Source organism: Myxocyprinus asiaticus, chromosome 30, assembly GCF_019703515.2.
Source record: "Myxocyprinus asiaticus isolate MX2 ecotype Aquarium Trade chromosome 30, UBuf_Myxa_2, whole genome shotgun sequence".
Taxonomy (NCBI): Eukaryota; Metazoa; Chordata; class Actinopteri; order Cypriniformes; family Catostomidae; genus Myxocyprinus; species Myxocyprinus asiaticus.
In genome coordinates, this window is record NC_059373.1 from 8,462,418 (window position 1) to 8,485,420 (window position 23,003).

At 36.2% G+C, this 23,003-nt stretch overlaps 2 protein-coding genes across 3 annotated transcripts; both read left to right on the forward strand.

Moving 5' to 3' along the window:
• The first annotated feature begins 176 nt into the window (after positions 1–176).
• Positions 177–11,455, forward strand: s100u (S100 calcium binding protein U). The gene is made up of 3 exons (XM_051663731.1): positions 177–296; positions 6,250–6,383; positions 8,326–11,455. Exons 2-3 carry the CDS (start codon positions 6,264–6,266, stop codon positions 8,701–8,703), a joined length of 498 nt encoding a protein of 165 aa, XP_051519691.1. The 5' UTR covers positions 177–296; positions 6,250–6,263; the 3' UTR covers positions 8,704–11,455.
• A 1,357-nt stretch (positions 11,456–12,812) lies between these two features.
• On the forward strand, positions 12,813–18,696 carry LOC127421019 (protein S100-A1-like). Of its 2 annotated transcripts, XM_051663732.1 has the most exons (4): positions 12,816–12,867; positions 15,553–15,608; positions 15,852–16,005; positions 17,377–18,696. In XM_051663732.1, the coding sequence occupies exons 2-4, from the start codon at positions 15,586–15,588 to the stop codon at positions 17,575–17,577; spliced, it is 378 nt and encodes a 125-aa protein (XP_051519692.1). In that variant the 5' UTR covers positions 12,816–12,867; positions 15,553–15,585; the 3' UTR covers positions 17,578–18,696. The 2 variants fall into 2 exon arrangements, with proteins under 2 accessions (XP_051519693.1, XP_051519692.1); XM_051663733.1 differs by lacking the exon at positions 15,553–15,608 and having other exon boundaries at positions 12,813–12,867.
• Positions 18,697–23,003: the final 4,307 nt, after the last annotated feature.

Here is a 23,003-nt window from a genome sequence, read left to right on the forward strand (position 1 = left end):
ATTTAGGAATTCTTAAATATTCAAACGTTCTGTACATAAGTGGCACAGAAAAGTTCGTCCCCTATTTTTTTTTTTTTTTTTCTCTGCTCCAGGTACACGCCCTTTGATTTGTCCGAGTCGGGGTGCCAAAAAAAAAAAAAAAAAAATTCACGGAAGAGATTCGGGCAACGGTTCGAGTCTGACAAGTTTTTTTTTTTTTTTTTTTTTTTTTTATACGAAGGGAAGAGAAAGGAAAGGGAAAAAAGGTTTTACTGCAACTGCTGCGAACTGTCAATCTGTGCTGACCTCATTTTAGGGTAAGTGCTCCAAAAACGTTAAAGGCATGTTAAAACAAACGAACTAGTTCAAACAACGCGAAAGTTTGCAGTTTATATCTGGAGACGTTTTCTAACACTGTTCACGCCACGTTTTAGGAAAACAGTTTGACCATCCGCAGTCAACTGATCGCAGATCTGCAGTTTTCCTCGCACAGATGTTGCGTCTTTTTTTACCAGTTGACACGTTATTAATCGCGATCATTTTTAAGCACTCACGCGCAAACTATCAGCCTACGTGTTTAATAAAAAGTTTATGACCGCTGCTGAAGTTGTAGCCTATGCATTGTTGTACTTTTATCTTAAGTTTGAATAATACACTTGAAGAATGTTCTAATTTCATATAATGTAATCTTGCAGCAATATGTAGGCTACTATTAATAGCAGATTATTTATTTGCCTATCATTAGTGGATGCCTGTGGATTATGAGATGATATCATATGTGTTTTTAGTGTTTATAATCCACGCTTGGTTTAAGAATGAAGCAAATAATATGGACCTCCAGATTGTTGTCCGTGGGATTTTATATACACTGGCAAACTTGTTCCTGCGTGAATTTTTCATGGCGCACGCGAGCACCGGGTATTGTGGTTACTGCGATAGAGCGCGCGCGTATCGCTTTCACCCGTTTGGAAACGCAAACCTCTCAATCGCTTTTGCGCATTGAAGAGAAACGGTAAACCGAAGGAGTGCGTGTGTGTCACTTGTTAAACTGTGTCTTCTGTTTCTTTTTTTTAGTTCGTTTGTTGGCACGGATTTATTTATGGGTCTTTCCTACTGTGCAGCCTATTTCCACGTCCTCATCATATTGCAAAATTGCATATTTAGGCTACATTTCATAACACATTTCCATTAAATTAAATTGAGTAATCTTTAACAAATGTAAATGAATTAAAGGCATATATATATATATATATATATATATATATATATATATATATATATATATATATATATATATAACGTTATCCATTTAAATTGGTTAAAGTTCACTAAATTCATTTTGATGGAAATCTGTAATAAAATTTAAATGCATAAATCTTAAAAATAGGCTAAAATATTATTTTTGAGTGTGTCTTTACATAGGCCTGTTGGACACAATTTTAAACTTTTAAAGATGGAAATTGTAATAGGCAATGTAATATTAATATATGACAATATTACAAGTGGGTGAACATAGTGGTGCATTTGAATTAATTTCACTACTTTGAGTATACTATGTTGTAAGGTGCTATGCATTAGACTAGCAATTAATTAAGAGATTTTTCAGGTATTTCATTTTTTCCTTTCTCTAATCAAAATGGTTCATTCAAAACATGTTTTAATGGGAATAGTTTTTTAAAAATTAGTAATTAATTTATGTTTTCCTCAATATCACTTTCCATCCTGTTAATCTTTTGAAATATCCCTTTTACTAACAAAAACCAGTTTCTTAATGACATCCTTCAGGAAGTGACATCATTTCAAGTTAACAACAGAAAGAAAACAACAGCTTATTCAGTTTGAACAGATTTTATGAATTATTTGATGTTTTGTGGTATTAATTGGTTTGTCTCACTCTAAAATATACAGTTTTGTTAAAATAACAGAAATCGCTATGATAAAATCAAAACTTAAAAAGTTAGACAGTAAATATAAAAATTAACTTTGTTGACACCCTCATGTAAGCCAACTCTCAATCATGCAATCATGAGCAAGGGCTACTTCAGGTCTTTATTTCCAACTTAGGTTCCATTCTCTGTATTATTAAGTGCCTGAGCTTGATCTGACAACACAGTATTTCTGAAAGTATGGTATACTGGTGTGCTCTCCTTTATAGAATTACTTTATTATATTACAGCTCAAGCATTTCCCATTTCTAAACATTACAGAGTTCAAAGGGTGCTGCTTAACAGAAATGACCCCTCTTGTTTAGAGAGTCACTTAAGTAATGGAAGAGCCATCGTCATCACTTATTATTAGCAAACTTGAGTAGCCCATCCACGTCCTGTCTGTCTGAGGGAGTTTTGGGTTAAAGCTCGAGACTGTCTAGGGTAGCACATGTGCGGAATTGCCAGGTCAAGGGCCAGAAGTGTCAGTAATGCATACGACTTTAACGACTGGCACTGGATAGGGTTGAGACCGCGGGTTGAAAGAGTCAACAGGATCAGTGAATGGTGCCTATAGTCACTAGAAATATGATTGTGAAGACAAGGTGTGATTGTAAGAGTTGTGACAACAACACAGCATTGACTTCAACAGAGCAATGGCCCTTTAGTCTGGGGCATGTTGACATAGTTTATACAGTGGATAAGGGTTTACAGTATCCAGATTGTACAGTAGGGGTTGTGTCTAAAAACCTACAGTGCTGCCTACCAGGAAACTCCATTTAGTTCAAATGCATATACTTGAATATTATGTTCAAATATCACTTTTATCATATGCATGCTGATTCAGAACATGCCGATATGCAGCCCAAAACTACTGTTTAGGTAGGTAACTTACCTTGTTTTGAGACTCATCTTAGATCAGACAGACCTACACAGACCAGACATATCTTGCATGCTATACAGACAGTAGGTTATTATGTTTTTATGACTTGTGCTTGACTGAACTATTTGGTTACAGTCTTAAGAATGCACAAAGTTTTTAACTTTACAAATGATAGACTATAATGTTATTTCAAATCTAATATTTATGAATGTATATAAGGTACTTTATGTTATATACACTACCGGTCAAAAGTTTTGAAACACTTGACTGAAATGTTTCTCATGATCTTAAAAATCTTTTGATCTGAAGGCGTATGCTTAAATGTTTGAAATTAGTTTTGTAGACAAAAATATAATTGTGCCACCATATTAGTTTATTTCATTAAAAAACAAAATATAATACATTTTTGGACCAAATCATAAAGAAAAGCAGCCAATAAGTGCCCAACATAGATGGGAACTCCTTCAATACTGTTTAAAAAGCATCCCAGGGTGATACCTCAAGAAGCTGGTTGAGAAAATGTCAAGAGTACATTTCTGCAAATTCTAGGCAAAGGGTGACTACTTTAAAGATGCTAAAATATAACAGTTTTGATTTATTTTGGATTTTGTTTAGTCACAACATAATTCCCATAGTTCCATTTATGTTATTCCATAGTTTTGATGACTTTACTATTATTCTAAAATGTAAAAAAAAAAAAAAAAATTGGGGAAAAGTCCTGCACACTGCCATAGCTGCAATTTTTTATTAAAGGGATAGTTCATCCAAAAATGAAAATTCTGTCATCATTTATTCACACTCATGTTGTTCCAAACCCACATGGCTTTCTTTCTTTCTCCTGTGGAACACAAAAAATGTTAGCTTCAGTCACCATTCACTTTCATTGCATCTGTTTTCCGTACAGTTCATTAAAATGCAGTCTAGGAAGGCAGTGCGCTAGGTGAATGAAGACATGGAAGAATAATACACTTGATTGCATTGTGACATCATTAGCAGAGTGTCTGTGTGGAAGTAGAAAACTTTTTCCTGTACCGTTCCATCCGTGGCTCACAAGACTGTAGTGTAAAGGGCTCCTGCTCACTTTTAAACAGCCTATGCAACCAGAAACTTTAATATGCGTCTACTGCGTCATCTCTTGCTCATTAAATTAGGCTAATGGGCATGTTTCATGATTGCTTACTACCTGCCGATGTGTTTATTGCAGCTGATAAGGGGAGACTCGTTGCGTATGTGCGTCCGCTAATTTAGTGCCATTGGAAACTGTATCATGTGACAAACACACCTACACAGATTTTGACCTGCAACAACCCAAAGGCCTCTTTAGTGACTGATTGATGTCACTGTTTTTCTGTATATCTTTGTTTTAACAGCGGTGCAAATTATAAGTTTCCCATCCTAACCTAACTAGCAAGTCGTAACTTTCTGGTCAAGTCTGAATGACTTGCATCAAGAGAAATGATTGGAATTCAAAAGACGACAAGCCCCCAGAGTTGCGTTTTTAGCTGTATCTCAGCAAGACACTCTTGTCTTTTGTGCAAGATTACATCAATGAAATACAATACATCTTTTGTCAAAGGCACAAAAGATATACTCCCCATCCCCCCCACCCCCCTTCATTGTTTGGGAATAAGATGCAATGAAAGTGAATGGTGACTGAAAGGCTAACGTTTCTCTAACATCTCCATTTGTTTTCTGCAGTAGAAAGAAAGTCATACAGGTTCGAAACAACATGAGGTGAACACATTTTAGGAAATTACCTATTAACTTTTCAAAATCTGTTTGACACATGAAACATCTTCATACCTAACTAGCTGAGTGATCACCGTCTGCACATCATCAAAGAATTTGAATAATGCTGTGCATTCTTCGACACTGATCTGGTGATTGGCTATTGGCATTTCCTTTGAAAACTTTGACCAATCGGTAGAAACCTATGTAGTGGAACGCAAGAGTAAATGCATGTCTGCATAGATATTATGCGTGACTGATACGTAAAAGGTGTTCTGCTACCTTAAAAGTAAATCCATTAGTTTAATCTGGCATTGCAGTTTATTAGTATTTTTTCACCACACCATTATTAAATATATATATATATATATATATATATATATATATATATAGAGAGAGAGAGAGAGAGAGAGAGAGAGAGAGAGAGAGAGAGAGAGAGAGTATTCTATTTTAGGTATTTATTTTACTAATATTATAAATATGTATTAAATAATGGTGGAAAAAGTCTGTGATGACCCATCATCTCCAATAATAAAAATACACTAAATATTTTAAGATTTACGCCTTTCAATTTCATAACAAAATTCCATCAGATTTAATTGTGTGATCTTTATAAAAAAAAATATATATATTTTAAGTTTTATTAATTTTTTTATTTTTTATTACGTAATACAATTTGATGGAATTTTCTTATGAAACTGAAATGCGTACATCTTAAAAACAGGCTAAAATGTTTTTGAGTGTATTTCACCAAAAGAAATCTTATGCATGGCAAAAGAGATGAAAGAGAAACATGCTGATGATGAGAAAAGTGGAAAGCAGATTGATTTTTTTGTTACACTGAGAGAGGTGATAAGAGCAAGAGGAACAAACTGCAGTAAAAAAAGACTAAGTAAGGAAAGAAAGAGGGAGATAAAGGATGGGACGTTTGATTTGTTGGTAATCCCTTGAGAAACATGAAGCCACTGTGCGGGTTTGGTCATCAGGAGATCAGATGACCTATCAAAGATCAGGACAGTCATTGGCAACTTGCCTTCTTCTCTCTTCCCTTATCTACAATCAACTGTCAGTTCTAACTCCCAAGATTTCCATTCTCCACACCCTAGTACACTTTGAGGTAGTGTAAGATAAGTAAATGTAGGGGAGTTTTGGCTCTAACTTGTTGAGGTGTGTAGAATGTCACAGACCATCTAATGACCCCACTTCTTCCAATATTACTATTGCTCATTCTAAGGGAGCCTTAGTACCAAACTTGCTATAAACTCAAGTTTGCAATAAACTTGCAGATTTTTGCTGTGGATCATGAATGATACCTCATATTGTTGTACCTGTTGAGGAGAGGTGTGTATTTATTTTTCAAAGGGATCAGAATTATGATTTTCACCATGTGGATGATAAAACAGGTGAAAAAATCCTTACACTGAAGGAGGGGCCCAAACAATATCTAAGGAGAAGAATGTTTTGGGGGTGGGTTCTTTTGATTTAGCTAGTCAGCAAACACCTAGCAACCATCCAGAACACCCTAGCAACTGCATAAAAACCATTTAGAACACCTTAGCCACCGCATGACAATCCTGTGGCAACACCCCACAACTCCCTAGTATTGTAAAAATCTAATTTTGCTGCAAACATTTTTAATGCACTCCTCACACTGAACATATATTTTAGGGATTTAATTGTTGTGAAAAGCATGCAAATTTCAGCTGTCTAATAATTTTTGCATTTTTCTTTGAGGAGTGAAAGCAAAGATGGAGACAGCAATCAAAACAGTAGTGGGAGTGTTCCTGAAGTCAGCAAAGGGCAAGGAGAACCTTGGATCAAAGGATTTCCAGAACCTTGTGAAGAACAACCTGAACAACATTCTGATGGTTAGAAGCTGTGTCCTTTTTTCCTGAAATCTAGCAAAACTTTATTTCATAGGTCCTTAAAGGGATAGTCCACCCAAAAATGAAAATTCTGGCATGATTTACTCACCATAAGAGGTGTCATGCCCCCTCAGATTTTTGAGCAAAGTGGATTTTGAATGGATTATTTGAACTTCCAAATATGTATTTGTTAGTTCAATAATTCAGTTGAATTATTATTGTATGTAAAAAATGTTTTAGTTTAAAACGCTTTGGCAGGGATCATTATTCAAATGTCTAATTTGGTAAGGCCAGTTGAGTGATACGTTTTGCTATAAGCGACGTCTAAGGGCTGAATCCAAGGAAGAGCATAGTGTTATGATAATAAACGCTAATAAATTGCATCAACCTGTGTGCAGTTAACATTTACCAACTATGTCTGATCTCTGGGACCAAGGGCGTAGATTTGGCTGCATAAAGCATTTACCCGTGGTATAAATATTTACCCATGGTATAAATATGTGTATGCGTGTGTGGGGGGATGTGGTTACCTCACCCCCATCCCCCCGGAATCTACGCCCCTGTCTGGGACAATCAATAATTGTTTTTCATAGTCTAAGATATACTGTATATCAATGCTTTTGTTTGATCGATTGTCATTTGTTGCTGAAATGCATGCGTTTGACAGGTTTTTCCTTTAATTAGACAATGTTTAGCTTTTATATAATCACTTCCCTTCACAACAGTCTGAAATCGCTTGCAGTTCCCCATAAACAGTTGTGCAGTATGTAGCATTCACTATATAGGGAATAATGAGTGAGTAACCAAGTGAGTGATTTCAGACTGAGCTATTTGGGGTTAAACTAGACTATTTTATGGAGAAATAAATAACTTTATTTAGTTAATCTTGTTAGTTTAATGGCTATTACTTAATGCAACACTGAATATAATATTTATAGCTACCGTATTATAAAATGTTTAATATTATAGTTATCGTCTGTTTGCTTCCATGCAATTAAAACGTACATTTATTTTTTTGTTCCTTAACTTACTAAGCTAGATTTTGATGAAGAAAAAAAGAAAGCACAAGCTTGTGTGCAAATAGCGATTTTCCATGAAGAATTCAGCTATGTGATCCAGTGTTATCTGCTCCATCACCACATTAAATTATAAATTATAAAACCGTTTTAGTGGTGCTTGCTGAGGCAAGCATCACTATTACTATTGCTCATACATAGGGTTAGGGATTTAAATAAAACCATAAGTATTAAACTTCAGAGCATGACTACCTCAAATCATGCCGACAACGTGGCATGATTGTACAGTAGGGACCAGAATATCATGGAGATTTGGGGGTGGCCTCTTTTGACTTGAGTCAGTAAGCAACTACCTAGAAACCTCCCAGAAAACCCCACCAAAAACATAGCAATGCAGTAAAAACTACTCAGAGCACCTTAGCAACTGCATGGGAACACAGTGACAAACACCCACAATACCCTGATACAATACACAAATTGACATTGATCCTTTTTATATGTACACCAATACGCTGACTACTCCCAAAAATCAGCTTACATATATACACATTTACATGACATTTGAAACAATCGTGTTATTGTCTGCCTTTGACGTAAAGAGGTGAAGAGGCATGCGCACAACACGTGCGCCCATTGGATAAGCTCGAAAGAATGCCGGTAAAGGTGTTTACATGCACTGCGAAATTAGTGCACTGGGCAAAAATCTACCTGTGTCAATTGGTTTATTCTTACGCCATTTATAATGCGTTTGCATGACCACACATTGTCGGCTTATTAAGCAGAATCAGTGTAAGAATGTGCATGTAACATACAGTTCATTCCAATCAAATTTGTAATGACAAGCCCGTCAATAGATCCTCAAGTTAAGTGATCAGTGAAAAACTGTTACTGACTGAGATCTAAACATCTGAACAACTTGTTTGTTTTAGGGCGCAGAGAACAATGACGAAATAAAAGGCATGTGTCAACAACTTGACAACAACCAGGATGGGAAGGTCAGCTTCCAGGAGTATATGAAGCTGATTGGCTATTTGGCTCAGGCTCTCAGCGACAAGCGTTGTTCGCATCAGGAAGAGCAAGCAGAGAGTTCATCTCAGAAGGCACAAGCTGAAGCAGCTGCAGTGGCCAAGAAGGCAGAACCACAACAGGCAGAGCCAAAGGCAGCAAAGGAGGAGGAGACAAAACAGGAGGCAGTGGCCGAGGAAGCAGCGATTGAAGAGCAGAAGCCAAAGGAGGAGAACAAAACAAACGTGGAACAGGAAGCAGCGAAAGTGGAAGAGAATAATAAAACAGAGGAAGCTTCATAGGAGCTTGAGAAAGTTGAGATTTTCAGATCTGTTTGTTTTACTCTTGTTGTTTTCATTATACATACAGTGGCCCCAAAAAGTATTTGGACACTTTTGGAATTTTAAGTCGCACTTAAATGTGATTTTAAGTTCAGTCATGAAATGGCGCAAGCTGATAGGTACTTTGAAAGACAATTTTTACATTTCCTTAGTTGTTTGCAAGTAAGCTAGTTTCACTGCAGCACGCTATGAGAGTTTTCTCTCTGAATCCCTCCTCCTCCCCAACATCACCTGTCTAGATCTGCTTCACAGTAGCAGTGACAGCAGCAGCAATATAAGCAGAGCTAGTCTGCCAAGACTAAACCTACCAACTTGTCATATCTAACACCTTCAGTTTATTCCGAGAGTTGTCATGACTGAAATGCATGAATTTTTTTACATAGACAACAATATACTAAACCAAGTGGTATTTGTAAACAAATGATGCTAGACCTTTTCGCAGAAATATCTTTAGTTTTCTGAGCCATTTTTGCAATGACTTTTAAAGGGATAGTAAATGCAAAATTGAAACTTATGTTATCATTTACTCCAGAATAATTTACTTCCCTGGAGCACGAAAGAAGACCTCAGTCACCATTCACTTTTCACATGTTTCGTCCTTGCAATGAAAAGTTAATGTTTTAAAAGATGCTTTTTTTATTTCGAATAGTATTTTGCTTGAATAGTGTGTTTGTGCTGTATTTCATTCAAATAAATCCCAGTTGGTTTAATATTTTGTTACATAATGAAAAGACATTCATAACTTTTAAATTTTTAAACTTAAATATCCAAATACATTTTGGGGCCACTGCACTTAAGAAACCCGGCCAATACACTACAAATTTTAGTGGCATAGGCCACTTGTTCATTTCAGATTTTACAACAATTCATGCCTGTGATTCATTTTGTAATGATCGTGTGTGATAGATTTTTGCCAATGTATTGAGATGAAAATGTGACCAATGGCCAAAGGGGTGCAATAACAAAAGTCTATATCCTTTATTTGAGCCAGAGTTGTTTTAAAGGGTACTGCAAGCACTGTGTCCCCTCTTCAATATGGCAGCACTAGGACTAGTTGAGGACTAGTTGACCCAAACTTTGTGATTATGTCTTACCCTCATGTCTTTTGAAACCCGTATGACATTTTCTTCTGTGGAACACAAAAGGAGTCCAAGCTTCTCTTTTCCATACTATGAATGTGAATCGTGACCATGGTTGTTAAGCAAGATTTTCAGTAAATAACGGTTGAAATTAGTTTCTTATACGAAGCAATGATATATGGCTGCAGAAGACTTACAGTTTCAAATCTTCTCTTTTTGTGTTCCACTGAAGAATGAAAGTCAGACAGGTCTGGAATGACATGAAGGAGAATATCCCTTCAAGTGCTTTTCATCCCTCAATGTTTACTTTTTGTTTGTGCCACCTCCTAATGACAGGGTTGATCATCTGACTCCGGTGCTAGTCGTAAATGTACAATATAGCCTACTTTCTTGTGTCACACAACTTCAAACTAGCTATAAGCCTGTGTTTGTTTTATAAAATGGCATTCTGCAGGAATTTAACATATCTAACTATGTAGCACAAAATCAAGTGTCAGACTTGTGCTGCGGCACGCATGGCAACACTAACTTTAATCCACATCCTTTGTTATTCACATTTCTGCCAAATCGGAGAAAGGCATTGTTTGCATGAGAAAAATAAACACATTTTGTTTTAAATAAAGTCGTTTTATGGCATGCTTTTACATTCTATCTTTGCACTTGTATCTAACTCTCTCTGACACCCTCCATTAGCTGTCCTTTCTTTATTTCAGTCTTCTTACCCGTGTGGTTTTCTTATTGCGTGGTCTCAGAGCTGAAATATCAGGTGCTTAGTGTCCTTATGATGGCCGATGCTCAATAATTAAAAGCCTTTGGGATGGAATCCACACCAGGGACCCTGTGGGAGCCCCAAGTAGTCCCAAAGTATTGGTTCACTAATGCAGAAAAGCCCCTGAAGACTTATAATAAGTGGGACAATTCAATAATCACTCAAACTCTCCAAACCCTTTTGAACTGTTGTTGACACAACCTGGAGTGTCCTGCATGATGTTTGCCTCCCTATATTTAGGTGTTTTTCATGTCTTTGGTCATTTCTTGGTCTAAAATCTAGATTTTTGTTTTGGCACTTACTAAACAATTGAGGTATTTGTGTAAGGTTTTTAGCAGCTCAGTCAACCTTTACTAAATCCACTGGGGACTAAATTCATAGAGCATTCATGAAGTGCTTTTAACCACATTTTTTATGAATGCATGATGTGATCATTGCCAACCAGTGTGTAAGCATATTTAGACCTTAGAGAAGTATTAAATGAAATGTATAAAATCAAAGTAATGAATGAAATGGAGAATACCAAGAAAATCTTAAAGACCACTAATATAATTTATATATCATTTGTATGTAGCTACAAAATTATTTTAGCCATATCAGTGGTATTACATTTATTTATGTTGTATTCTATCATATATCAGCTATTCTAAAATTTGTGCTAGGCAACCATGTTACAAAGGCCTAATGAGGAACCTTATCTTAGTGTTCCCTGAATTTTTCACTAATTATCAATGATTCAATGCATTTTGATATAGCAACATGTTGTAAAGACGTGACGTTTTCCTATGTGTCATGAAATGTTTATAAAAAGCCATGCATTTTCCAAGTCCAAATAACAGACTAAATAAAAAGAACAGTACTTTCACTATTTAGCCATTATCTTTCTACTGTCAAGCAGTTTACATAATACATTATACATAATACATTATGCATTACACAGATATCTATAGCCCACATCAGTGTGAAATCCTATGCTGCTTAAAATGCGCTCATTCAGATCATGCTAATGAGCTCTCATTTAGCTCATGCTATCATGCATATCCCAGCTATCTATAAGCACCATTGTTACCGGCTTGTTTGTTTTGGTGTGTCTGAGTCTACAAAAGCCGTGGAGCTAGCTCCCACTATATAAGCATTATAACGTCATTCACTCTTTGAAACATAATATTAGCTGCAATCACACCTTATGATGTTAGCATAATGCTAACATCCTTGAACATGCTCCTGACTAGCCCACATGTTGTACCGTGGAAAATGCTATAGCTATCAATAAAAATAAAAAAAAAACAAACTAACATGCACACTGCTAGTATGCACATTTAGGTAATTGATGTAGCCTATAACATGTCCCTGAGTTTTTATTTTAGCAATATTTTAGTTTAAACTTTAAATCAATTAAGAAGGGAAGTGAATATAGATCATAAAACTGGTCACTATTTATTTATAAAGTTTTTCGGCTTAAAAACATAAAGATTTCAGTCTTTTTTTTTTCTTTTTTTTCCTAAAGTTGCATGGGTAATAATTATTAAAGAATTAGCAAAATTCTAAAATTGTTTTAAAGCTATTTTTTATGTTTTAAATAGTTTTAGATGGAGTACAGCAAGTCACACCACAGGATATGTAAACATCTCAAAAATATATAATGCCATAAACAATTGGGAATTTGGGCGCTCAATGTTGTAACACAGTCAACAGTTCGACAGAATCAGAAACACATAATAAGGTCTTTTGAACATTATAACATTATTATGTTATCCAGTACTGTTCATTGAACTTTATTTGTTTTGAATAAGAAACAAGGTCCATTGAACAGTACTGGGTAACATAATACCTACTCTGTCTGTTAAACGAATGCTTGACTATTTCCTTAAGTGTACATAGCTAAAACGGCCACTCAATGTAACCAACTGACCACATTCGCTGCCTTTATTTCCTATGCTGTACGATTGACCATCTCCAACAACTCAACAATAAAAGACTGTAATGCAAACTCCACTGGGACGTAGAGTCTTCTTGTATCAAGTCAGCTGGCATGGCGGGGTCAAATGGCCCTTACATTGGCAGATGAACTAAAGGAAGACAGTATGGGAGGGGTGACGGAAGAGGAGGGCTGCAGAAACTGAAGATGAAAGACATGTTCTTGGGGGGGGGGGGGCAAGTGATATTTAAACCCCAGAGGTTCTTTCTCTCTCCTCATCTGTTCCTTGGCTCTCTGGCTGTCTGTCACTGTCTCTTGCACTTCATTATAGACAAAGGAAGCTCTCCATAGGCATTCAGGTAAGACGGATATCTCAGACAAGAGAAAGGACTAACTTTCTCTCTGGGCATAAAGCTTATGAATGCTCTTCTGAATTGGAGCATCCATTGATATCTCTTTTTTTTAAGACTTATTCAATTGTCTGTCCATAGGTCAGTGATGCTATTACTATTGTCTGAATTCCTTGTCATAAGCTAGTTATAACTTGAAACATTTAGTTTTCATATTTTAAGTGAATATCTCCAGAGTCTTCTTTTGTCTTTCAAAGTCTCACCTACATCTTAGTATTAACTTGAATTTTTTTTGTGTGTGTGTGTACTTTTCTGAGCAAATCTGGAAGTTGGTATTGAGGCACTTCTCATGTTACTGTACCCCTTGGATGAATCACATTTATTTTAGGCCTAGTATTCCTGATTTGTTAGTAGCTTTGGATAAAATAGTCTACTAAAGGTAACATTTAAATGCTGCTTTTATAAAGTACAAAAGGCTGCAACCTGAAATGTATTAGCTGTTCAATGATATAATTGCATTTTTAGCCTTCCATGTTGTAATATATGAATATTCAGGTCAGTTGATGACCGATATTGGGTTTCAATAGTTGCTTCTTGAAGAGTGAATACAGGTAAAGTGGAACACTTTCTGATATTTTGCCATTTTAAAATACGGTCCAAATGGCTTAGCCCCTCACACAATACCATTTTTAATGGCTAAATATCTCCCCTACACTATACAGAGGAAAAAGTAAAAAATATTGAATATTAAAAACTTAAGTGTCCCACTTTACATGTATTCACCCTACTTTATTTGGTCCCAACCAATTCTGAATACAGTATGTGGACACATTCTAGAATCTAAATAATGTAAATAGTGTTTTCCAGATTATATTAACATCCTTATTTTGTCACCTAAGGGGTTAGATTTATTATAAAAATGTAATTATTTTTAGCATAAACAAATGCATCTTTGTTACAAGTCAAAGAGCGGTCAGTTTCTTCAGTGTCACTGGGTCACTTAGTATTATGTTACTCTTCTCATCTTGGTTGCCATAGTGTCACAGTGTCCAATCTATTATGGTACTGCTAATGAAGATGCTATTCTGTTTCTTTCTATGTCCTTCAAAACTGTGCCATAATTTCAGCTTTCAGCTTAGTTTTTTCATGTTTGTCTCATGGTTATAGAGATTATTGAGTGTTTACTTAATAAGTACCTCTAAAAATGCCATATAGTCTCTTTTTCTAAAATGCCTCCTTTGGAACTTTATGACTTCACTATATTAAACAATGTTGTACTTTCTAATTAAGTGTCTACTTCATACTTTTTCGAAGAGTGGTTATTGGTTTTAGTCCTTAAGGGGCCTAGGATCCACAGGTATTTATTCCAAATCTGCATGTCATTATTTGAGCTTCCTAATTAGGTACTCTCTTAAGTTAACTAATTAGTTAAATTAGATGGTGTAGAAGTTGAAATAAGGGCATGAAGCATGGAGGCCTCATTAGAGTAACTCTGTCCAAAGACTTTCAATCACGTTGCTTTTTATAGTATGGAAATCAAAGAAAGTGGATCAGAAAAAAAGCATTTTAATGTAATTGATCTCATTACATTACTTAATGAGTAATTTAACTAATCAACTAATGACGTCTTTTCCCACAGCTGTTATTTTCTTATGGGTAAAGGGTTACGTCAATTACAGTAGGCCTATTAGTTCCATCAATTAGTTGTCGGTAACACTTTACAATAAGGTTCATTTTAATTTATCAAAATACTATTGGTCATTTTAACTCATAATGCATTAACTAATGTTAATTTATGCAGCTTTTAATGTAAAAATGTATTAATAAATATACAAAATTAACATAAACCAAGATTCATGAATGAAAAGTATTGTTCATAGTTAATGCTGATGTAAATGAATACTACCTTATTGGAAAGCGTTACCTCGCTGTCTATCTAAAAACTGTTACAATTTTGCTGTTTATAGTTTAAGAAATACATTGATTTACTAGACATTTTAAGTTTTTTCCATTTAATTTTGGCCTCTGTCCTTAAAGTTATCAAATGGTTATCCTTAAATTGATATTTTCAGGTGTGCGTATATATGTGTGTGTGTCTCTTCAAGGGAGCTTCGGATTACTTTGACGAAGTTTCCCTGGGGAACTTGCCGGTAGTTTTATCTTCATTTTGACAGTTTTTTGTTTCATGTTTCATGAGATCCCTGTTACATGAGTAACAGGTAGTAGATGATTTAGGTGTGAGCAGGGATGCGTTCACATGCGACTAATCAGCTACCTGAGGCACCAAAGCCAAAAAAATAGAGTTTTATAACACTGACCATTTATACAATCATCAGTTGGGTAAGGATGATTAAGTGCCAAATTTAAAGTAACCTACATATAGTAAACCCATAAACCACCCTGTGTCTTTATAATTAACTATAAAACTGGTGTCCAGGAAAAGCAAAGTAAAAGTAAGAAAAGTTTTGCGAATGATAAGATAAGCTTTTATGTCTCTGACATAAAATTAAGTATTGACTAAACATGTAAAACTGGTATCCAGAAGGTCAAAGGAAAACCTCACACTTGCATTAGGATTAGGTCTCCAACAGTTTGTGCCGACTATTTATTTGCCAAATCTGTTTATGCTCCAAAGTCTTTCTCTTCTTGTGTTGCACAATATCAATCACTGTGTTTGTTTCTATACATATGCAGTAGCTTGCTGAGCCCGAAGAGAGAAGATCCAAGATGCCACGCTCAAAGAGTGATATGTAAGAATGTTGCTTTTAAAGTGACAAACCCCTAATGAGAACCCATTATCTTAATCTTAAACAAGCTGGTTCTCAATTTTAAACATTTTTTTTCACCCATAGCCAAAATCATGTGTTTGTGCCACAGTTAATTGAGCCAAAGCTCCACCCATGCTAGTCATGTGACCTTACATGTAGCTGGGTCTAGCGAGGGGGCACCATATCGTTGTATCTAACATTTGACCTTTGTTGACCACTTCACAGCATGTCCAAAGAACCAAGCTCCAACTTGGAAAGCGCAATGCAGATGCTCATCAAAACCTTCCACAAGTATTCTGGGAAGGAAGGAGACAAGTACACACTCAGCCGAGGAGAACTGAGGGAACTGCTGACGGAGGAGCTGGGAAATTATCTAGGGGTGAGAAAAGAGCATTTACACATTTAAAACTGATGATCAGTGTACAATGTGCATGAGTGATGAATAACTACGGGTATGTGTCACCACTATACAAGATACTTAACTTCTCAGTTATTCAAATCAGCTTGTAATGCACTAGTTGCTGAGCCTTATTGGAACAACCTGCAGGTTAAGTTTTTTGTGCAGTGGCACTCTGGAACTGAACACGCTCCAGTTCATGGGTTGCTCCTATCCAGATTAGAATTTGCAATATTTATGTTATCAGCTAAGCTCCTCGGCTGCCACTATCCCTGCCATTAAACTAAATATAGTCTTTGGGCAATAGCTAATGCAAAGTCAACATGAAATCAAAATGGACTATATTTACTTTCTTAATACTTGTTCCTGGTCTTCTTGTGAACGTTTTGTTGGTGCATGTCATTCCAAAGGGAAGAAAAATTGTCTTTGTAATATTTTATTGAAACCGCAATAACATTCATTCATTTTCAGCTGAAACCATCGAGCCCTCTTTTTTTTCAACCCCTCCCCTCCAATCAACTGAGCACTTTTCATCATCCAATCAATTCTCGATAAAATCAAGTACCATCCATTTTTCTTTAGAAAAGCCTGTTTCATTCGAAAATACATCACATTATGGAAATAAACTGGGTTGCAAATGCAACTTCATGTTGACTAATTCAGAGACAAAGTCTTCTTTTGATTGAACAATCTCAAGACAAAAATGTTGCATGTGTTGATAAACAAAGAAAAAGCATGGTGATTTCTTCTGTGCATTCCTCTTAAGAATCCTTTTAATGGTTACACAATTGCTTTATGCAAATATGCCTAAATTCTCAGTGTTCATGAAGTGTTCATATCTGCTATCTGCCACAGCACGAATGTGACACAACTTGTATTTCAAGCTCGGATTTGCATTTAAGTTACGCAAACACCCATTTGATAACGGTTTACAGATTCACAGCGACCCTGTTATTATATACAGTACATACTCCGGATTTGGATGTGAATCCAGCTCCAAGCTCTTTCCTCTGACATGTTCAGTATATCACATACCCTTTCATTGATAAAGTTCCTTCTGATACACAAAGTAAGAAATGTATTTATCATTATGTAATGACAATATCTTTGTTTCAATCCATTAAACTTGTCACAGTATTTTCTGTCATTTTGACTTGATTTTATGAGTTTTCAGATTTTTTAAGTGGTAGACAAAGCGCAGTTAACTTATCATTATCTTTAAGTAAGCTATAACTTTGGCACCAATTTGATTTTACTGAAACATTTGTTCAGAAATTCAACTTTTCATTAAAGTTAAAAAAAAAATTTTTTAACACACACTTTTAACGCTTCGTCAACTTTGTTCCCACACAGAGTGCTCAAGATAAAGACGCTGTGGAACGAGTGATGAACGATCTGGATTCCAATAATGATGGCGAGGTGGACTTCACCGAGTTCATCATCCTCATGGGCGCGCTGACCGTAGCCTGTAATGACTTCTTCCTTGACAGCCCACCGCCCAAAAACAAGGGCGATAGCAAGAGTGACGGAGCCACAGAGGAAAAGAAAGAGTAATGAGAGAATACTATAACAGAAAAATTAGGCTAATGGAAGAATAGTATTAGTGGGTTGAGAATAAGGGAGTGAGATCATAGTTTCATCCGTTTCTTTTAACAGGACAGACAAACCTAGTTCCTGGAGATTTCTCTGCTTTTATAATCCAACCCAAGCTGTTTGCTAGTTTCAATGTAAAACTGTCAAACCCTTAAGGCAAAAACTTGGGGGTTTGACAGAAAAACATACCAGTGTAGTGCCAGGAGCTGTCTTGTCTAATGCTGAACTATTTTTATTTCCAAGTTAATGAGAAGTTCTTCAGTGTAAGGTGTTTAAAAATCTTTCAGTTACTTGGACGGCTGCCTTCTATTTCAATTAAGGGTACTTGACTGATGATATTTTACACAGCTACACAAGAGAGCTATTTTTTTGGATGAAGATATGGCATCATTCTTTGTTATAAGCAATGGCTATTTATTTGTAGGCAGATGTCTGCATAGAGAAGAAAAAGAACAATAAATGTGTGTTAAGTAATGGGTTAATGTACAGTTGGTCAGTCATTTTCACAAAATAAACCCCCACAGGGTGATCAGATCTTCACTCTTCAGGGTATCATCACCCTGAAGGGCTTTATTTTGCAATAATGACCGGTTGACTGTAAATTATCCTATTATTACATGGCTTGAACAAATTAATATCAAAATATTGCCTGGGACTTTGGTCAATTATACAGTTTAGCGGTCATTATACTAAAACATTTGACCGCAGAATGCAGCGATTGACCAAAAAGAAACAAGTTTTCCAGAAAGCCGTGTAATAAAGACAGTTATAAATCCTCATTTTGAACAATTCTGAACAAAGACATGATACAAATATGTTGAGGTATTTATACTTGCATAATGCATTCATGAAATTCATATATTATGTAGTAATTTAAAAACCCCTGAAAGAAAGCATTGTTACTGTACATCAACATCAATGTTACCATAAATAAACAGTGTTCATAAGCATCTGTTATAATTCAGTGTTGAAGACATGACCTTGGTTTGTTTCTTTCTTTGCATCTATTTTTTTTAGCCTATTTAGTTTAATAATCAATATGTATCTTCTTAATTTTAATAAACTGACCTCCATACTTTTGCCTGACATGTTTGTAATGTGATTCTACTGTGTTTTCAACAGCAATTATGCATGCACAAGCATTGATCATATTGAAGACACATCTGTAAAGAAAATGCTTTTATTATGACTAGGGCTGTCAACTTAAGATGGTAATTTAGCATGATTAATTATATGAAAAATAATGTGTTAAAAAATGAATGCAATTAATCATGCCCCCGATCTGTTTGTAAGTTCAGAAATAAGGAATGTTCCTACAGTCGGATCAATTTAAGCTTTATGTTCCACCTTGATGTTTTTATGAATTAGTGACAGTAGGGGGCAGTCAGCGCACCGGCTATAAGGGCAAAAGGCCTCATCAAACCAAAGAACAGGTACAGACACCCTTTTGCACTCAGAAGGATAGCAGGACTGAGCCAAAGTTGCTTTCAAGGCAAGCCAGTCCACTTGGCGGCCATCTTTGCAATGCTTCCAGGCAGCTGTTTTCTATGGATACAAGCGGCATAAAAGTACAGCTATTATCTACTGCTGTTGAATGGGGAAAGATCGAAATCTCCAAAATGGCAGGTCAGGATTACGATCAAAGACCATATTTCAAATCAGCAGTTAAATGTGACTACAGTGGTATCAGAAATCGGGCTTCTTTAAATACGATCATGCCAGAACAAAAAACAAAAAAACAGGCTGGTCCAGCTAATGCGCATTTGACTGACAGCGATGTCTATATCTAAAAGGTGAATGGCTCTTTAACATGTAAAGCGGGATTTACTTTTCTACATCCGGCATATTGGGTGTTCCAATTTCTCCCACTTATTTTAACACCAGTGCTCTGTCTCGGGATAAATAATCTTTGACTGACCACAACAGAATGCCGGGTGTTCTGTCAAACTCTGTTTCCCCGTCAGGATCTGTTTCGCCCTAGCACATCTGTATGGGGGGAACAGTATCTGATGGTAACATTCTCTGCTGTCAGAATGCATTCACCCCTGCACAAACCTAAACCTAACCCTTCCCTTCCCCACCCTACCGTACCCTACCTACCCAAACCCTAACCCTTACCCTAACCCACACTACCCTAACCATAACCATAACCCCATACCCTATCGGGGCTAGTGGGGAACAAATTCTGATGGGGAACACAGTTCGCTACAACACTGGGATCTCGAGATGTGTTTTTCAAGGTTTCAAACTATGTTTTTCCTTGACTAAGCATGCTAAAAACAAATCTTGTGTGACTAGAAACGCTGGAAACTAGTGAGACATGAAACAACTAAAGTGAGACGCTCCAAAAGCGTCTGTCTGATGCATGAGTACATAGACTGACAATTAAAAGAGGGAAATAGGGCAATTATTAGGTTACGTGCAATGGCATGGAAATAAAACAATATTTAGTGTTTTTTTGTTTGTTTGTTTTTTATTGTCTTAATACTTGTCAGTACCACAATAACCTATATGTGATGCAATGTATTTGAATTATGGAAATTATAATATTTATTACATATATATTATATTTATTGTTATTTTCATTATTATGCAATGAACTATTTTAATTTTGGGGCCTTTTTAGTCAATATTGATATGTGATTAAATTCGATTAATTAATCGGCACATGAAGTGCATGAAATTAATATGATTAAATTTTTTTATAGATTGACAGCCCTAATTATGACACATAGATTAACATACAAAAGTTTAGTTAAAGGTGCTATAAGTAATTTTCACCGTTTTGCTAACATCAACCACATCCAAAGACATGTCAGCCACCCTGAAAAAAAAAAATGATTGTCAGGCAGAGAGCATTTCTGATTAATTAAGTTTTCTGATTAACTAAAAAAAGGGCCTGCCGGGGGCCTGGGTAGCTCAGCGAATATTGACGCTGACTGCCACCCCTGGAATCACAAGTTGGAATCCAGGGTGTGCTGAGTGACTCCAGCCAGGTCTCCTAAGCAACCAAATTGGCCTGGTTGCTAGGGAGGGTAGAGTCACATAGGGTAACCTCCTCGTGGTCACGATTAGTGGTTCTGGCTCTCAGTGGGGTGCATGGTAAGTTGTGCGTGGATCACGGAGAATAGCATGAGCCTCCACATGTGGAGTCTCTACAGTGTCGTGCATAATGAGCCACGTGATAATATGCGTGGATTGACTGTCTCTGCAACTGACTGCAACTGAGACTTGCTTCCACCACCCAAATTGAGGTGAGCAAACATGTCACCACGAGGACCTACTAAGTAGTGGGAATTGGGCATTCCAAATTGGGAGAAAAGGGGATAAAAAAATTAAAAATTCTGATACATTTTTGTTTTTTAAAGAGCCGATGCTGTCTCAAAGACAGGTGTAATTTCTCTTGACACCTATTCCGGTAAGATCTGTAAAATTGTAAGGTCATTATGCTTAAAGCGCTTTGTAAAGCTAAAAAACAAGAGTCATTTTGACAGGCAAACACACACACGCTTAAATCAAACAGGACAATCTTATCTTCTTTGTTCATTTGCATGTACTGATTTTCAATCTTTGGACTTCTTTGTTTTCTTTGTTCTTCTGATGACAAAAATCCATTTATCCCTGTAGAATCGTACAACTTTAATACAATTACATCTTTGATTGCCCAATAGTAGCCATTGACCGAGCTATTTACTATAATCCATGGAACTGACAGTACGTGAGTGTGTGTGTGTGTAAATATTGCATAGGTGCTAGCTAGGGCACATCCTGTACTAGTTGCCCACTTCTGGCTCAGCCTGTTTGACCTGATCTACTACTAGCTATGTTTACTTTACTACCTGTTAGGGACAAACAATTATCTATCACAAACAGTGGTATTAGAACAGAAAAAAAGACAATTATTCATTTATTAAATAACACTGAGTAGAGATCTTAATATATGTTATATATAATGATATTTAAGATAATGAAATATATGTTAGGGTTACCAATTTGTACCTGGAAACACTGGTAAAGTGTTTGTGGTACTACAATATTTAAAGAAATAGTCACCCAAAAATTACAATTCTGTAATCATTTACTCACCCTCATTTCATAAACATGTATGAATTTCTTTTCTTTTACGGAACACAAAAATGTAATGAATATCCAGTACATTTATTTAAGCTCAGTGCTAATTACTTGGGTCCAGACAGTGAAGTTTAATCAATTATGAATGGTGTCTTTCATTTCAGTGATATAAGCATATACCGCATCATGTTTCATATCAACTGGCCGCATGTTATCTTATTTATGAAACAAATCTTCTTGTATCAAGCCTATAGGGTGCTTTAAAATCGGATGTTTTATCAAGATAAACAGAGTTAACCTTATATCTTTCACTAAGATCTAGAGGACAATTACATGCAACACAATGCACCTCAAATGGCAATGACATCATCAGCAGGACAGTTGTCACAAACCCATCTGTGATGGTTGTATTATTAGGATTGCACAAGCTCAAGCATGTTATAATATAATACTATATGCATGATAATAGTGCCATGTGTAGAAAGGTCCAGATGTCTGACATTTATTCCATCGATACAATGCCTTTGTGTGGTGCTCTTTGTTTTGCTGCTTACTATACTTATTTCCTGAGCTAATTTTGCATCCATAAACGTATAATTTATATACTTTTATATACTTTGATTCTGCAGCATTACCAAAAGCTGAGGAGCCTATGTAAGATGTTCTCGTAAGCGGCAATGGTGACCACATTCTGACAGTCCTTGGAAATATCTACGAACTAGCTCTGTCTTTGAATGAATGTGGAATATATTGCTACCTTCAAATAATTAATCTGCAACATATTTAAGACACACAGGACTTTGTGGTCTATGTGTCAGCAAATTCTTCAAGGCATTTTTCTTTTTGTCCAAGACTAAATGCCAGTGCAGCCACAAAACACTTCCAAATGTCTTGAAAAGCGTCAATTTATAAATAAACATGGCTTTTGAAAACAGTATGCAAGGGGTCTTAGAATCAATAGACATGAACTGCAGCCATGAAATTCCAATAACTTAATCAGTATGCATCTACGATCGATGTATGGTTTTGTTTTTATACCTTGTCTTCCTCCCCACAACAAACAGTGGTCAGAACCATGTCAGTCTTTTGGCCAAGGCTGAGGCAGTTGTGGCAGCTTTGATGTGGTGGTGTCGCCTAACCGGCCTGGCTGGTAACTGTAGTGCTTCACGTCTTATCTGGCCAGGCTGTCTGGACCCATCCTGACAGACACCTCAGCTTACCTCACATGCTGAACGTCTCCACTGCAGTCTCCATCTCTGCTTCTGCCCCTTCCTCAACAGACATCCACTCGCCGATGAGCTGTATTCAGGATAATG

Coding starts and splice junctions, on each gene's coding strand:
- s100u (XM_051663731.1), top strand. CDS start 6,264: ATGGAGACAGCAATCAAAACAGTAGTGGGAGTGTTCCTGAAGTCAGCA. Junction 6,384..8,325: donor ACCTGAACAACATTCTGATG/GTTAGAAGCTGT, acceptor TGTTTGTTTTAG/GGCGCAGAGAACAATGACGA.
- LOC127421019 (XM_051663732.1), top strand. CDS start 15,586: ATGCCACGCTCAAAGAGTGATAT. Junction 15,609..15,851: donor CCACGCTCAAAGAGTGATAT/GTAAGAATGTTG, acceptor ACCACTTCACAG/CATGTCCAAAGAACCAAGCT. Junction 16,006..17,376: donor AGCTGGGAAATTATCTAGGG/GTGAGAAAAGAG, acceptor GTTCCCACACAG/AGTGCTCAAGATAAAGACGC.